Raw genomic sequence first — 18301 nt, forward strand, 5'->3', positions numbered from 1 at the left:
TCCGATAGGCCTGCTACTGGAATGGGTTACCCCAAAGGGGTGTGAGGAGAGGGCAGGTCTTTAAAAACTGGGCATTCTCATTTGGCTGGCCACTGACACACTAGAAAATATTGTACACTGAGAAGCAGGAGAACGCAGTCCTGGGAATCAGAAGACCTGGGTTCTAATCCTGGCTCCGTCACTTGGCTGCTGTGTGACCTTGGGGCAAGTCACTTCACTGCTCTGGGCCTCGGTTACTTCATCTGTAAAATGAGGATTAGGACTATGTGCCTCATGTGGGAGAGAGACTATAATTAACCGGACAATCTTGAATCTTTCCTAGAGCTTAGTACGGTGTCTGGCACGTAGTAAGCGCTTAACAAATACCATAAAACAAACAAAACATCTGCAAATTAGCAGTAGTAAAGTGTGGAAGAATAGACAATCACCCATGCACTCAGTCCTATCCGCTAAGCACTTAGCGACTCACACCATTCCTAACCCCACAGCACTTCTCTAAGTAAATCCTTATGTTTGGTGGCTTCCCCTACCTGTCTCTCTCCCTAGACTAGATTATACTCTCCCAAACACTTGGTAGAGTGCTCTGCACAAAGTGCTCAACAAATAGCAATGATTGATCGATAGATCTGCTCTCAAAATGGCAGCGCACCTCACAGTGCATACTGGGTAGTTGAAGGATTAGCATTAGCCCATCTCTCCAGAAGAGTAGAAATCAAAAGGGGATGTTGCAAAATGCTTAATAATAGTAATAATAATGGTTCTTGTTAAGCGCTTACTATGTGCAAAGCACTGTTCTAAGCGCTGGGGAGGATACAAGGTGATCAGATTGTCCCACGTGGGGCTCGCAGTCTTAATCCCCATTTTGCAGATGAGGTAACTGAGGCCCAGAGAAGTTAAGTGACTTGCTCAAAGTCACACAGCTGACAATTGGCAGAGCAGGGATTTGAACCCATGACCTCCGACTCCCAAGCCCGGGCTGTTTCCATTGAGCCACACTGCTTCTCCACGCTGCTTCATCCCACTTCGGGATAATTTTTGGCAGTGCAGAGGTCCAAGTCAAACTCTCCAGTGGGCTCAGGCTAGGCTAACTCTCCCCTATTCCTGTTTGGGAAAATAATTATTATGTTAATGATGGTGTTCTATAAGTAAATACTCTCTTCATCTCCCCTCCCAGCCCCACAGCACTTATATATATGTATATATATACACATACATATATATATACACACACATATATATATGCACACACACACATATATATATGCATATATATATATATATACATATATCTGTCATTTGTTTACTTACAGCAATGTCTGTCTTCCCCCTGTAGACTGTAAGCCTGTAGTGGGCAGGGAATGTGTCTGCCTATTGTTACGTTGTACTTTCCACAGTGCTTAGTACCGTGCTCTGCACACAGTAAGCACTATGGGCCAGACACTATGATAAGCACTGGGGTAGACAAATGATAATCAGATCAGACCTTGTCACTGTTCCCATTATGGGCTCTCGCTCAGTAGGAGTAGGAGGGGAAACAGATATGTCATTCCAATTTGACAGACAGATCAAGGGAATTGCCCCAGCAGGCCTGTGGCAAAGAGTCAAGACTAGAATCCGGGTCACCTGGCACCCCAATCTAAGTTGTGAAAGCATGTGGTTTTTACATGGCTGATTTTAGAACGCATAATTTAAGGGAAAGTGTGGAGAGCAGCTAAGATCATTTCCAAAATAATCACACAAATATTGTCATTTCTGGCAGAATCGTGAGCTTCAAACACTCCAAACACCCCTTCTAGACTGTGAGCCCGTTGTTGGGTAGGAACCGACTCTCTATGTTGCCAACTTGTACTTCCCAAGAGCTTAGTACAGTGCTCTGCACACAGTATGTGCTCAATAAATATGATTGAATGAATGAATGAATGAATGAAAATCACCCAGTGTTTTCTACTAATAACGCTTGGATGCCTCGGGTGGCTTTTAACGACGTCTGTTACCGAAACTAGAAGTAGGGAGGTAAATGTGAGTTCTGCGGAAGCCTAGTGGTACCACATTCCTGGAAGGAGATGGTTTCCAGTTGGCTTTTCGCTCTAACCTCACTCTGGGAAAGCTCAGGTTTGGCCTGTGGTTTCTTTCCTGAGGAGTTGCCAAAACTGTTCCTAGCTGGGGCTGGCCAACAAAGAAAGGGAGTCCCAAATGCCTCCTTTGTGTGGAGTAGAAGGAAGTGACCCACTCACAGAGGGGAAACGGGAGAAAGTTGCAAGGTGGGAGAGCAGCCAGAGGTATGGCCATACCTGATTAGCGTGGCCTAGTGGAAAGATCACAGGCTTAGAAGTCAGAAGACCTGGGTTCTAATCCCAGCTCCATCACTTGTCTGCCTGGGAAAAACAGGTCCTTCTCTGGGCCTCAGTTCCCTCATCGGCAAAATGGGGATTCAATCCCCAATCTGCCTCCTGGTTCGACTGAGTCCCATTTAGGACCTGATGATCATGTATCTACCACAGTGCTCAGCACACTGAAACACTTAAATACCACAATTATTATAATAATAATAAAACTGCCATTGCTGGGATGCCAGCAGAGTTTTCCTTTCCCGTGTTCCTACTTCACTTCTCTGCCCTTCATCACATGGAACTCCTCCTCCGGAATAGCCTTATTGTTTCCTCCCACAATCCGCATGTCTGAATGTGTGATTTGTGGCAAGAGAAAACAGGAGAGAGAAAGGGAGAAGAGAGAAGCAGCGTAGCCTAACAGATAGAACACGGGCCTGGGAATCGGAAGGACCTGGATTCTGATACCAGCTCTGCCACTTCTCTGCTGTGTGACCTTGGGCAAGCTGCTTAACTTCTCTGTGCCTCAGTTACCTCATCTGTAAAATGGAGATTAAGTCCCATATGGGACAGAGACTGTGTGCAACCCGACTGTCTGGTGATTGGCATATAGTAAGCAATTAAAAAATACCTCAAGTATTATTATTATTATTTGGAGAAGGGGGAGAACTTTTTACTTCTCTCTTTCTGATCTTTGTTGATTGCCCAGACTCATTCCCAGCTCCCTAACCAGCCTCCTCTTTCAGTTACGGGCATACTGTGCCAAATTTGCAGCCATCCTAGGCCCTTAGGCATGAAGTTTACATACACCTAGTAGCCTTTTCAAAATCATGATACTAATACAATGCTAATACTTACTTTAAAAATTATTATTATTATTGATAGCAATAATAATAATCGTATTTGTTAAGCACTTCCTAGGTGCCAGACACCATACTAACTGAGGTAGATAATAAATAATAAATAATGATGGCATTTACTAAGTGCTTACTATGTGCAAAGCACTGTTCTAAGTGCTGGGGAGGTTACAAGGTGATCAGGTTGTCCCACGTGGGGCTCACAGTCTTCATCCCCATTTTAGAGAGGAGGGAACTGAGGCTCGGAGAAGTTAAGTGACTTGCCCAAAGTCACACGGCTGACAAGTGGCGAAGCCGGGATTAGAACCCCTGACCTCTGACTCCAAAGCCCAGGCTCTTTCCACTGAGCCACGCTGCTTCTCTACAGATACAAGGCATTTGGTTTGGACACAGTCCCTGTCTCACATGGGGCTCACAGTCTTAACCCCCATTTTACAGATGAGGGAACCGAGGCACAGAGAAGTGAAGTGACTTGCACAAAGTCACACTTCAAACCAGTGGCGGAGCCATGATTAGAACCCAGTTCCTTCTGACTCTCAGGCCCAAGCTCTATCCACTAGGTCACGCTGCTCTTCCAAACAGTTTTTATAGAACTGTTCAGATCATTTTCCTCTATCAACAAATGTCTTCCCTCTTTTCCATAGTTTCCCAGAGCAATTTAATTCCAAAAGGACCTTTGGCTATTAATCTACATTTTTAGAAATCCCCAAAATGCCAAATTCAGACTTCATACTTTGCTGGGACTGAGTCAGTTTTTTTTCCTTCCTAGACTATTTTGTGTTCTATATGAAGGCTTGCCTGAATAAAAAAACCTCCTGCTCCTGGGTAATGTCATCCCATTATAACATCTCCGCCTTTATATGACTATCCGTGAATGGAGTTACATATTTTCTTTCTCCTCCCCATTTGTCAACCAATCATCTTAGCTCCTTTTGGAGTCTCAGTTTCTCAAAGTCAAGAGACTTGTTTTATACCTCTCTTGCAATATTTCTACTTCTTAGTACACAAAAATAGGGCTATAAGTTTACATGCAGTACAGCTAGCGGGAGTCTTTCCACTCTAGCTGAGCATCAAAGGAGTCAACTTTCCCTTTCCAGTTTTTGATCTTGGAAAGACTGTAGCAGTTTGTAAGCAAGTACTGTTGCCTGCAGTGATGAAGTGCTCAGAGAGCATGGATTTTTTTTCCTCATTGATATTTTTTTTGTTAATTTTAACTTGTCTGTTGTGTTTACTCTCAAATTTCCTGTGTTTTCCTCTCCAGCTTAGATAGTGAATTCCTTGCGGGCCTTAGAGCTTGTCTTCATTTGATTTTCTTCTACCCTAGTGCTTAGTATAACATCTTGCTGTACTACAAAGTATCGTACAATGACTAAGAAAGAGGAACGACGGAAAATTTCAACATTATAATTGTGGTATTCATTAAGCGCTCTCTATGTGTCAAGCACTGTACTAAGCTCTGGGGCAGTTAGAAGATAATCAAGTCCCACTTGGGGCTCACAGTCTTAGTAGGAGGGAGAAGGGGTATCAAAACCCCATTTTGCAGATGAGGGAAATGAGGCCCAGAGAAGTGACTTACCCAAGGTCAAGCAATGAAGTAGCTGAACTGGGATTGGAACCCAGATCCTCTGACCCCAGGCCTGGACTCTTTCCATAGGTCATGCTGCTTCTCAATAGTGCTATTCAGTAGCAGCCCATAATGGAGATGGGAAGCAAGTTTCAACAAGCAGAGATTGGAAGTCAAAAATCAGAAGTGAAAAGAGAGCCAACCTGTTATGAGAGCATCAGGTCTCGACTGCTCCTTCCTCCAGGCTGGAACAAACACTGTGATGTCCTTATGGCCTCTTTCCAAGAACCAGTCTACAGCCAATTTTATTCCTCGACAGGAAAATACTTCTTTATTCCCGTGGCTGAAAGAGAGCATTTTGGAAATAGTTTCTTTTAAAAAATCATCCATTTACCAAAGAATAGTTTCCACCGAAGAGTAATTGCCACATGATCACACCTAGTGTTAGCCAAAGCACCGATCGGATTCTTCCCAGAGTTCTGGGAACTGGGAGGTTCTGAAAACAGCAGATGATTCAAGAGTTGGAAAATCAGATCTATGAAAGAAAGATTCAAGGAACTAAGGTAATTTACTCCAGAAAAATGAGGTCACTTGGTTTACCTTCAAACAGTCCTTAAGGGCTATTATAAAGTCAACTTGTCTCCATTTACACTGAGTACAGAAAAGAGAAAACAGCTTAAGTTGAAGCACGGATTAATAAATCAAAGGGAATTGAGAGCAGCGTAGAGACACTGTATTAAGTGTTTGGGAGAGTACTCTAGAAGCCAGAGAACCTGACCTCAGGAGGATTACGATCGAAAATGTTGCTTAGATATAAGAAAGAGGTTTGTGATAGGCCTGTTATTGTACCCCAAAGGGGTGTGAGGAGAGGGCAGGTCTTTAAAAACTGGGAATTCTCATTTGGCTGGCCACTGACACACTAGAAAATATTGTACACTGAGAAACATGTGACATCACAGTCATGATCCTGGACAAGTAGCACTACATGATTATGCCATATGTGCCACTTTTCAGAAGCACGCAGGTTGCCAAACCTATAGCATTTCCCTGGGGGTCCTATTCACCGCCGCTTGTTCCAGAGCTGTTGCTTGTCCCTCAGAGTTAGGCTGGGAAACGGAAATAAAAATAACCGATAGAAAGGTGTCCACTGCTATATAAAAATAATAATAATAATGGCATTTGTTAAACACTTACTATGTGCAAAGCACGGTTCTAAGTGCTAGGGGAGGATACAAGGTGATCAGGTGGTCCCACGTGGGGCTCACAGTCTTCATCCCCATTTTACAGATGAGGGAACAGAGAAGTTAAGTGACTTGTCCAAGGTCACACAGCTGACAATTGGTGGAGCCGGGATTTGAACCCATGACCTCCGACTCCCAAGCTCCCAAGAGCCATGCTGCTTCCTATCAGTGCCAGGGGTCACACCAGCAGAAAAACAGACTGTTACGAGTCTGCATAAATGGCCACAATATTTCCCACCTAACTGGGGTGGTTTAGAGGCGGTTCTGCCTGCAGATAAGTGGAATACATTGTTTTGACTCAAATAATCACCCCATTTCGCATAATGGTTTCAAAACTGAAACAGAAGTAGGGCTATTGCACGGGTCATATAAGAATTAAGTCTAGCAATAGATGGAGGAGAAGAAAAAGAAGGAGAAGAAAAAAAGGAAGGAATAAGAAGAGGACACTTGAGACTTGCCCAAACACTGCATGCCACAGGCACTCAATAATTTCCTTCCCATCCACGGATCTATTGTCCATTGTCTCACCCAGGGAATGTCTCACCCAGGCATGGAATGTGTCTTAGTATAGTGCTCTGCACATAGTAAGAGCTCAATCAATACGATCAATTGATTTTGCTCTTCCTCCCTTGGTCGGCAGCAATATTAATGAATTGACATTATTCCTCCCCTGGTTTGTTCTTGCATTCTCACACTCTTCTTCCCCACCCCAAACCCTTTGCGGATGCCCTGTCGCTCCTTACAATTAAGCCCTATGAAACCATCTTTTCAGAGAAGTGACTTGCCCAAAGTCATACAGCTGACAAGTGGCGGAGGCGGGATTAGAACCCACGACCTCTGACTCCCAAGTCCATGCTTTGAGGCCTTTGTTTCAGTGTTCTAGCACTGTTCTAAGCACTAGGGTACATATAAAATAATCACATGAGGTGTACAGTCTAAGTAGGAGACAGCGTTTTAATCCCCATTTTGCCAGTGAAGGAACTGAGGTTCAGAGAAGTTAAATGACTTGCCCAGGGTCACTCGGCAGACAAGTGGTGAAGCAGAGATCAGAACCCAGGACCTCTGATTTCCAGGTCTGTACTCTCGCTGCTTAGAGGAGCAGCGTGGCTTAGTGGTAAGAGCATGGGCTTGGGAATCAGAGGATGCGGGTTCTAATCCCAATTCCAACACATGCTGCTGTGTGACCTTGGGCAAGCCACTTATCAGTCAATCAATCAATCAATCAATCGTATTTATTGAGCGCTTACTGTGTGCAGAGCACTGTACTAAGCGCTTGGGAAGTACAAGTTGGCAACATACAGAGACAGTCCCTACCCAACAGTGGGCTCACAGTCTAAAAGGGGGAGACAGAGAACAAAACCAAACATACTAACAAAATAAAATAAATAGAATAGATATGTACAAGTAAAATAAATAGAGTAATAAATATGTACAAACATATATACATATATACAGGTGCTGTGGGGAAGGGAAGGAGGTAAGATGGTGGGGATGGAGAGGGGGACGAGGGGGAGAGGAAGGAAGGGGCTCAGTCTGGGAAGGTCTCCTGGAGTAGGTGAGCTCTCAGTAGGGCCTTGAAGGGAGGAAGAGAGCTAGCTTGGCAGATGGGCAGAGGGAGGGCATTCCAGGCCCGGGGGATGACGTGGGCCGGGGGTCGATGGCGGGACAGGCGAGAACGAGGTACGGTGAGGAGATCAGCGGCAGAGGAGTGGAGGGTGCGGGCTGGGCTGGAGAAGGAGAGAAGGGAGGTGGGGTAGGAGGGGGTGAGGTGATGGATAGCCTTGAAGCCCGGGAGAGAAGCCCACTTAACTTCTCTGTGCCTCAGTTACCTCATCTGGAAAATGGGGTTTAAGACTGTGAGCCCCACATGGGACAACCTAATCACCTTGTATCCCTCCAGCACTTAGAAAAGCAGCGTGGCTCAGTGGAAAGAGCATGGGCTTTGGAGTCAGAGGTCATGGGTTCGAATCCCAGCTCCGCCACATCTGCTGTGTGACCTTGGGCAAGTCACGTAACTTCTCTGAGCCTCAGTTACCTCATCTGTAAAATGGGCATTGACTGTGAGCCCCACGTGGGACAGCCTGATCACGTTGTATACCCCCCAGTGCTTAGAACAGTGCTTTGCACAAAGTAAGCGCTTAACAAATACATCATCATCATCATTAGAGAAGCAGCGTGGCTCAGTGGAAGGAGCACGGGCTTTGGAGTCAGAGGTCATGGGTTCGAATTCTGGCTCTGCCACATGTCTGCTGTGTGACCTTGGGCAAGTCACTTCACTTCTCTGAGCCTCAGTTACCTCATCTGTACAATGGGGATTGACTGTGAGCCCTACGAGGGACAACCTGATCACGTTGTATCCCCCCAGCACTTAGAACAGTGCTTTGCACATAGTAAACGCTTAACAAATGCCATTATTATTATTATTATTATTAGAACAGTGCTTTGCAAATAGTAAGCGCTTAACAAATACCATCATCATTATTATTATTATATTGTATCTACCCCAGTGGTTAGAACAGTGCTTGGCACATAGTAAGTGCTTAACAAATACCACAATTCTTCTTTCATCAGGCAACACTGCCATTCTAACTTCTACATGTTCCCTGGCATTCTTCCAAGAACTCATTCTTTCCCTCTGTTTTGGTTAATATTTTTCTCTGCAGGTTTACACTCCTGCATTTACCCTTTGGAGCGCCATTGACTTGCTAGTGACCACAGCCAACTTGCATTTTTATCTTACAGTCCAGAGAAGCAGCCTGGCCTAGTGGGCCTGGGAATCTGAATCCTGGCTCTGCCACTGCCCTGCTGTGGGACCTCGGATAAGTCACTTCACTTCTCTGTGCCTCATTTCCCTCATCTGCAAAATGGGGGTTAAGACTGTGAGCCCCGTGTGGGACGGACAGGGACTCTGTCTAGCCCGATTTGCTTGTACCTAGAACGGTGCCTGGCACATAGTAAGCGCTCAATAAATACCACACATTATTATTATTAGCCGGTTAACCACATCCACAAGTAGGCATCAAAAGTAAACTTATTAAGCAAGCTCAAGATTTCATCAGGGAAGCCACTGATGAAAATGTTCAACACTTTCCAACAACAACAACCCACGATGAGTCCAGTTCCTGGCAACGAGTTAATTCCAGGATTTCAGTGACAGCCAATCAAGATAATACTGTTTAGCTTCTCAATGCATTTAAGTTGTCTTTCTTTTTCTTGGTAAGGGAACGGTTGTTTTGGGGATTACAAACTGGCATTTGTTTCTCACACATTGTGAAAACAGTAGATCATTGCTGTTGAGTTTCCAAATCCCATATGGTCTAATTACTTTCATCCAGACTTTGCTGCCTATACAGAGCTGAGATTTCCCATGACAGTTTGTCAGATATGAGTACAACTACCATTAGTCTGTCAAGTTTCTGTAGACTGTACGCATCTTGGGGGGGGGGATCACATCTACCAATACCTATGTATTGCACACTCCCAGAGTAAGCGATCAGTAAGTATCCTTGATTAATTGATCCCTATAGAATCATTCTTCCTTCTCGTTAACGCTGAATATGGCTCCAATGTTGCTGAGGGTAGCACAGTGTTTAGGGTTTAGAGAGAGGCACAATATCAACAGAAACCCTCTAATCCCTCTTAGAATGACTTGAAACAAGCCACTGCCTGACTGCAAAACCTATATCCAAGAGCCTTTGCTCAGAGGAAAGTCTTGGAGATAAAGGTGTTTCTGGCATAAGAATAATGATGGCATTTATTAAGCACTTACTATGTGCAAAGCACTGTTCTAAGAGCTGGGGAGGTTACAGGGTGATCAGGTTGTCCCAAAGGGGACTCACAGTCTTAATCCCCATTTCACAGATGAGGTAACCGGGACAATGAAGTGAGTGACTTGCTCAAAGTCACACAGTTGACAATTGGCAGCGCCGGTTTTTGAACCCATGACCTCTGATCCCAAAGCCCGTACGCTTTCCACTGAGCCACGCTGCTTCTCTAGCCACGTTGCTTCTCAATAAGCCAAGTTTAGCAGGAAATCTTTTCCGACAGGGCTAAAATAGTGATTTCAGTAATGGCTACACACGAGCTAGCTTAATATGTTCTCCTTTTTAGGTGTTTGCAGTTTGCACTGCACGTGACATCCTGATGGTGCATGATGCAGTTGCTAACTGAAGGTTTTCTGTTTCATTGGGACCACAAGGTTATATCTTAGCATTGGTAATTCATCAGTGAGTTTAGTTTGGGTGTTCAAGTATTTTATTAGCAAATGGCTCTTTTCAGGGGGTGCAGTGGTCAAATACATAGGACTGTTCAGATAGATGGCCAAGGAACCTCATCGGTGACCAAGGCCCTGGGCCATCTCCTTGCAGAAGACTTTTAGGCCAAAGTTTTCCCGGAGAGGTGCTGGGTTATACCGCCTGGTACATAGTAAGTGCATAACAAATACCATTAAAAAAAATATAACACTCTCTCCCTGACTTTCTCTAAGCTACAGCAAAGTTATGTGTTGATGAAGAACCAATTGGCCACTGCATGATTAAAGATTTTCATTGGCAGCACCGAACTTAATAATGCCAGCAAATTCTGCTAAAATCAATCACTGATACGTGTTGAGTAGTTGCTACATGTGGGGGACAACCTGATCACCTTGTAACCTCCCCACTGCTTAGAACAGTGCTTTGCACATAGTAAGCGCTTAATAAATGCCATTATTATTATTATTATTATTATTATTACTAGGCACTTGGGAGAGAACACTGCAGTAGACATGTTCCCTGCCCATGAGGAGCTCACCGTCTAGCTCCTTGCTGTTGGTAAAATCCCCAGATGCATGGCAAAATAAAATAGTTGAAACAGGCCAACATGGCTTTGGGTTGGGGGGTAGAGTGTGACAACAGTTTATCAATTCTCTATCAAACTGAAGGTCTGCGAAGCTGCAATAATGTCCAGCCTCCGAAATGGCTGTGAAACCTGAAATAAACACAGAGACCACCTCTTCCTAACTTCATCAAAATCACACACAATCTAACACAGCATAAAAACGCACATTGTGTTTATCCCCAGTAAGATCCTAGAGGGGGAGAAAGTTCACCCGCCATTAGGCTATTGGCTATTTGACCAAAATGAAGAATGGACAGGGAAGGGTAGTTTCTAGTGGGGTGATGGAGATCACATCTCTTCCAAAAGGCCTTCCCTGATTAAGCCCTCTTTCCCTCGGCTCCTTCTCATTCATTCATTCATTCATTCAATCGTATTTATTGAGTGCTTACTGTGTGCGGAGCACTGTACGAAGCTCTTGGAAAGTTTAATTTGGCAACAACTAGAGACAATCCCTGCCCAACAACGGGCTCACAGTCTGGAAGGGGGGGAAAAGACAACAAAACAAGCAGGCAGGTAACAATAGCCTCCCTTCTGTGTCATCTAGGCACTTGACCTCTGGGCATTTGATATTCCCCCTCAACCCCACAGTTCTTATGTATATCTCTTTAAATCATATATGACAAAAAACATATTTGCATTAATGTCTGTCTCTCCCTCTAGACTATATGCTGATTTTGGGCAGGGAACATGCCTACCAACTCTGTTGTACTGTAGTCTTCCAAGTAGTCTTCTGGAAGACTACTGTAGTCTTCCAAGCGCTTAGTACAGTGCTTGGCACAGACAAGTGCTCAATAAATACCATTGATGATTGATGATGAGATGATGATGAGGTTATACTCAACCCAGGACAGCGTTGCTTGGTGGTACGTGGAAGGAGACTGTTATTCTAGACTGTAAGCCTGTTATGAGCAGGGAACATGTCTATTGTTCCCTGCAGCGTGAAGCAGAGTGGCTCAGTGGAAAGAGCACGGGCTTTGGAGTCAGAGGTCATGGGTTCAAATCCCGGCTCCGCCACATGTCTGCTGTGTGACCTTGGGCAAGTCACTTAACTTCTCTGAGCCTCAGTTACCTCTTCTGTAAAATGGGGATTAAGACTGTGAGCCCCACGGGGGACAACGTGATCACCTTGTATTCCCCCTCCCAGCAGCGCTTAGAACAGTGCTCTGTACATAGTAAGTGCTTAACAAATGTCATTATTATTATTATTATTATTTATTGATTGATTATTATATTGTACTCTCCCAAGCACTTAGCAAAGTCCTTTGCACACAGTAAGTGCTCAGTAATTACTACAGAATGAATGAATGAGAGGGCAATAACAGGATAACATGGGCAATTTATCCAAGCAGCCAATGGTATTTATTAAGTGCTTACTGTGCTACAGAACACTGTATTAAGCACCTGGGAGAGGACACTACCATAGAGCTCGTAGATATGACCCCTGCCCTCAAGAAACTTACAATCTAGCAAGGGAGATAGAAATGAACAAACATTACAAGTAGGGGAAGCAGCAGGGTATAAGGATGTTGAGGAGCTGTTGTGGAGTGAGTAGCACTAAGGGCTTAAGGGGTACAGACCCAAGTGAATATGTGATACAGAAAGGAAGGCAAATAGGGAAGGGAAATGAGAGCTTAGTCAGGGAGGACTTCTTGGAGGGGTTGGGGAATCTCGTAACTAAAATCAATCAGTCATATTTATTGAGTGCTTACTGAGTGGTACTAAGCGCATGAAGGACCATACTCAAGCTGGGGACAGAACAGATGTTGCAAAGGCAGGCTGAAGCCCAGCTTCAAACATCATCATCATCAATCATATTTATTGAGCGCTTACTGTGTGCAGAGAACTGTACTAAGCGCTTGGGAAGTACAAGTTGGCAACATATAGAGACAGTCCCTACCCAACAGTGGGCTCACAGTCTAAAAGATGGCTCTATCCTGGAGTCCAATACTGGGAAGAACCCTTCTCCTGGGGGCTAGCCCCCAGGCTAATTTGTCTTCTGACTGTGGTGGTCTCCCAACAGTCACTCTTCTGCTTTCCTAACCCCGTTTCTCACTTAGAATAAATGAAGGTAACACCTTGTAATAGGTTGTGACCTAGAGGTACTGAGGAAATTGTGAGAAAAGTGAGAATCCTCAAGCCGGGCCGGCTTGGTCGGCTATCCTTTTGCAAGTCATTACGGTGCTCTCGCAAATTCTAGGTGCCTTCCTAAATCACCATCTAGTCCCAGGAATTTTCTCTCCACCAGGGAAACATCTGGACCCAACTCCAAGCAGAAGCTTCCTTACGTGATGACTGTGTCCTCAATCTTCTTCCCCATTACTATTCTCAAACTAGAACAAAAACCTCAAATCTCAGCCTTTGCAGATGATCCCCATTTTCAACAGTGAGGTAATCAAAACAATGCCAATAGCAGCCAGAGAATCCAAGTGTCATGTTGAGGGTGAACTTGTCAGCATGTCAAGATGGAACTGTCACTCCAAATTTAAAGGGATTCACAACCAATTTGAAAACTACAGAGCTAGTTCTGCGACACAGCTGTTGAAATCTCTGGGAACAAGAGGAAGAGGGGAGAATCTGTTGTTCCGACAGTAATAATAATAATGATGATGATGATAATGGTATTTGTTAAGTGCTTACTACGTGCCAAGCACTGTTCAAAGTAGTACATTCTGCTTCTCAACTTATAGGAAATACCACAGGACTGCAAAGGCGCCACTTTTAATACCATCTACAAGGTGGGAGACAAGAAAGTGGACTGCAGACATTGCTCGCCATTGCAGAGAAATTCTAGCAAAAACTAGCCAGAGGGTCATGTGCGGCTTAGCCCACAGTAGGACAATTGTGGATGTGATCTTTGCTGCACATTAGATTTAGGAGAAATACAGACATTTGTGCAGCCCATGGAACTCCTTCACCATCATGGGAAAGCCTCCCTTCATTGTTAACCCGTTTCTGATTGCTTCTCCTCACCATTACCAAAACCTGGCTCTCCCCAGCTGACATTACCTCCCCAGTAGTTCTCTGCTTAAACGGACCTCATCTCCTCCTGCTCCCCAATCAATCAATCAATCGTATTTATTGAGCGCTTACTGTGTGCAGAGCACTGTACTAAGCACTTGGGAAATACAAGTTGGCAACATATCAAGACTCACTGGGCAAGGGGGAGGAGTTGGCCTCCTTGTTTCCCCTCTCCCATGCTGCTTTTGAACAATTCCCTCACCTCATCCACCTCTTTCCTTTCCTTTGAAACCCATGTCACCCTCCCTCCCCTCTGTGTCGACTATGAACTTAGCTGTGTAGCCCTTAAGTACTTTGATTCTCACTCCAGCCTCACAATACTTATGTAGGTTTTCTTACACTCTGCTACCTTCAATCTACTTTACTGTCTGTCTCTCCCTTTAGACTATAAGATAATTGTGGGTAGGTGTCACATCTTCCAATTCTGTTGTATTGTAGTTTCCCATGTACTTACTACAATGCTCTCCCACAGTAAATGCTGAGTGATATAATTGATTGACAACCTCAAGACCTTGACATATTTTTAAACTTTACAAAATCATTTGATTCCACAATCTGATGTCATCTCTGGCAGTTAATAATCAGGTCTGATTGCTCTCACTAGACTGTAAGGTCTTTGGGGGTAGGGTTTGTGTCTACCAATTCTAACGTACTCTTCCAAGCACTCAGTACAGTGCTCTGAATATAGTATGTACACAATAAATACAATTGATTGATTGCCCTGAAAAGATTGAGCAAAATCCTAAAAATATTCCTATTTATCCACATGGATCACCAAGTTCAAATTGAAGGGCCCTTCTCTGATCCTTACACCTTCACCAATGTAATAAGCAATACTGTTTCCATAATTTCGGACTTAATCAATGATTTCTACTGGAGGATCCTATAAAGGATCTTGAAGCTGGTTTCCAAATTAATTCTAGCCCTCTAGGAAATTTTTTCAGCTCAATAAGCTAAAGAGTACTTTACCCATTTTACCCATCCATCAAATGTCCTTGAATCAAAGAGGACAAAGACGAGCTGTTAAATGTTGATCACTGTGCTCCAGAAGCACTCGCAGACAGGCAGATGAATTTGACCTACTTTTCAAAATGGGTAAAGTGCTCTATACGGAGACTTAGCTTCTAGAAGACGTTCATGTAACGGTCTACACCCAGCAAGGCCCATCCCCTCCCAACGATCTTTGTCAGTGATGAAGTGTGGTCGAATGATACTGGATGAAATTGAATGCTATGAGTGACGGAGTTTTTATTTTTTATGGTGCCTGTTAAGTGCTTACAATCAGGTTGGACACAGTCTCTGTCCAACCGAGGGCTCACAGTCTTAATCCTCATTTACAGATGAAGTAACTGAGGTCCGGAAGTTAAGTGACTTGCCCATGGTCACACAACAGATAAGTGATAGGACCAGGATTAGAACCCAAGTCCTCTGACTCCTTGCCCTTTCCACTAGACCATGCTGCTGGGAGACAAATGCTATCACAGATGGAGTTGAATGCTATTAGTGAGGGGGTTGGCAGTTGGATGTTTATAAGTGACGGAGTTGAATGCTATCAGTGATGGAGTGAGCAGTTAAATGTTACCAAGTGATGGAGCTGAATGCTATCAGTGCTGGAGGAGGGAGCTGAATGTTACAAGTGATGGAATTGAATGCTATCAGTGCTGGAGTTGGGAGTTGAATGTATAAGTAATGAAACTGAACACTATCAGTGATGAAGCTACGAGTTGAATATTACAAGTGATGGAGTTGAATGCTATCACTGAATTCTGCTTCCTATGGAGCATGCTATCAGGGAATGCAAGAGTAGATGAAAAAAATGTTCTTTGGGAGTCTGTCAGAGCATGGTGCCAACAAAGAACCGAGATCTCTCCGCTAAGAGGCCACAAACCAGTGTGGACCATCAAACACTGCCCAGAACAGAGACCTGCCTGAGGACACTGAGATTTCCCCGATCGCTCAGATCATAGGGAAGTAGCATCGCGTAGCGGATAGAACACGGTCCTGGGATTCAGAAGGTCATGGGTTCTAATCCTGGTTCTGCTCCTTGTCTGCTGTGTGGCCTTGGGCACATCACTTCACTTCTCTGGACCTCAGTTACCTCATCGGTAAAATGGGGATTAAGGCTGGAAGCCCTATTCGGGACAGGGACTAAGTTCAACCCGATTTGCTTGTATCCACCCCAGTGCTTAGTACAGTACCTGGCACATAGTAAGCACTTAACAAATACTATGATCGTTATTATTATCTCTCCATTGAGAGGCCTTGATCTTCCAGGATAGAGACCTGTCCTAGGACACTGAGATCTCTACGCCTAGCTGCCTCAGCCAGACCAGGTATTTGGACAGCGGAACCATCACCTACTATCCTATTATTATTAGTAGTAGTAGTAGTAGTAGTATTTCATACTATCAAATGCCATCATTATTATTATTATTATTCTCCCACCGGTACCTTTATCTTCCCCCTCTCTCTGCAGCCAGGCCTCAATCCCCAGTGGAGAACACAGATCAGGCTTGGCTGTCTGATACTCAGGTGACAAACCCGATGCAGGATTTTTACTTATCAACAGCTGCCTGCCTTCACATCAACCCAGCCTCCAGTTTACTCCTGAACTGGTTTCCTCCTAAAATAATAATAATAATAATAATGGTATTTATTAAGTGCTTACTATGTGCAAAGCACTGTTCTAAGCGCTGGGGAGGTTACAAGGTGATCAGGTTGTCCCACGGGGGGCTCACAGTCTTAATCCCCATTTTACATATGAGGGAACTGAGGCCCAGAGAAGTGAAGTGACTTGCCCAAAGTCACACAGCGGACAATTGGCGGAGCCGGGATTTGAACCCATGACCTCTGACTCCAAAGCCCAGGCTCTTTCCACTGAGCCACTGAGCTAAAAGATCCCCTCTTCACTCTCAAGAACCCAAGGACCTGCATACAACTCAACAGTTTACTCAGGAAACCACTGGATTAAGTAGTTATTGCTCTGATAATCTCACATAGAACCAGCATGGCTCGGTGGAAAGAGCATGGGCTTTGGAGTCAGAGGTCATGGGTTCAAACCCCGGCTTCGCCAATTGTCAGCTGTGTGACTTTGGGCAAGTCACAACTTCCCTGGGCCTCAGTTACCTCATCTGTAAAATGGGGATTAAGACTGTGAGCCCCCCGAGGGACAACCTGATCACCTTGTAACCTCCCCAGCACTTAGAACAGTGCTTTACACATAGTAAGCGCTTAATAAATGCCATTATTATTACTACTACATAGGCCCCTTAAACTTCCCTGACCTCACCATAAACCCTCAATCCCTGTCCTCCAATGAGCCCATCCCTGTCCTGCATCTGCTAGCCAACCTCGCCCCACCCCTTCCGCCACTCCAACATCTCTCCCACCTCTTCCCCCCCAGCCAGCCTCAGCAGAATGCAGCCTGTGGAAACTCTGCTCCATCATGGGAATACTTCCCTTCATCCTTGCCCTAGTCCTGATCCAGTCACTGCTCCTCCTTGCCATCATGGAAACCTGACTCCCCAGATGACCCTGTCTCCCATGTTGCTCTCACTAGAGGGGGGGTCTCATCTTCACTCAGACTCACTAGGAAAGGGGGAGGAGTTGGCTTCTTGCTCCCCAATGTCTCTTTCACCCCATTCCATCTCCCCCATCCCTCTCTCTCCCTTCATTTGAATCCCATATCATCCACCTTTACTCTCCACTCCCGATACTAGTCATGGTGATCTACAGTTCCCCGGGCCCCACCTCCAACTTAATGTAACTATTTTGATCCCTTTCTCAAATTCTTTCTCTCTTTCTCCATCCCTACTTTGATCCTTGGGGACCTCAATATCCACACAGATGTTCCTTATGACCCTTCTGCCGCCCATCTTCTACAACTCCTCAGTTCCACTGACCTCCTGCTCCATTCCAGCTCACCAACTTGGACACAAACTCAATCTCATCATTTTCAGTCACATTACAAGTTCTATCCTCACCAACTCTGATATCCCTCTATCTGACCACAACCTTCTTGCCTGCCTTCTCTCCCTCACATCTTCTCCCCGGTGAATCTGTCCTGTTCCCCGACAGAGACCTCCAATCATTTGACCTCATCCAATTTTCTCAACTCGTCATACCCCATTTAGCCTCTATATTCCAAAGACCTTCCCTTGATGACCTAACTGATGCCCTCAACACCACTATCTCTACTGAACTCAACTCTCTTCCTCTGCTATCCGTTCGTTGATCTCAAACCAGACCCACAGCCCTGGATCACCTCCGCAGACCACTTTCTTTGCTCCTGTACACGAGCCACAGAACACTGTTGGTGGAAATCTAGATATCAGGCTGTGCTTGTCCATTTCAAGTTCATCCTTGCATGCCTTATTTAACTCTACCCTCTCACTGCCAGGCAAAATTACTTCTCCA

The 18301-nt window shown here is 44.8% G+C and overlaps 1 protein-coding gene across 2 annotated transcripts in view; it reads right to left on the bottom strand.

Annotated features, from left to right (window-relative positions):
- Positions 1 to 18301, bottom strand: part of ZC3H12C (zinc finger CCCH-type containing 12C) — a 47202-nt gene that overhangs the window by 10036 nt on the left and 18865 nt on the right. For both annotated transcript variants that reach the window (XM_038762203.1, XM_038762202.1), the window contains exon 4: positions 4952 to 5091. In XM_038762203.1, coding sequence (XP_038618131.1) covers positions 4952 to 5091 — 140 coding nt within the window. The remainder of the gene's footprint in view (positions 1 to 4951; positions 5092 to 18301) is intronic.

Source organism: Tachyglossus aculeatus, chromosome 20, assembly GCF_015852505.1.
Source record: "Tachyglossus aculeatus isolate mTacAcu1 chromosome 20, mTacAcu1.pri, whole genome shotgun sequence".
Classification (NCBI taxonomy): Eukaryota; Metazoa; Chordata; class Mammalia; order Monotremata; family Tachyglossidae; genus Tachyglossus; species Tachyglossus aculeatus.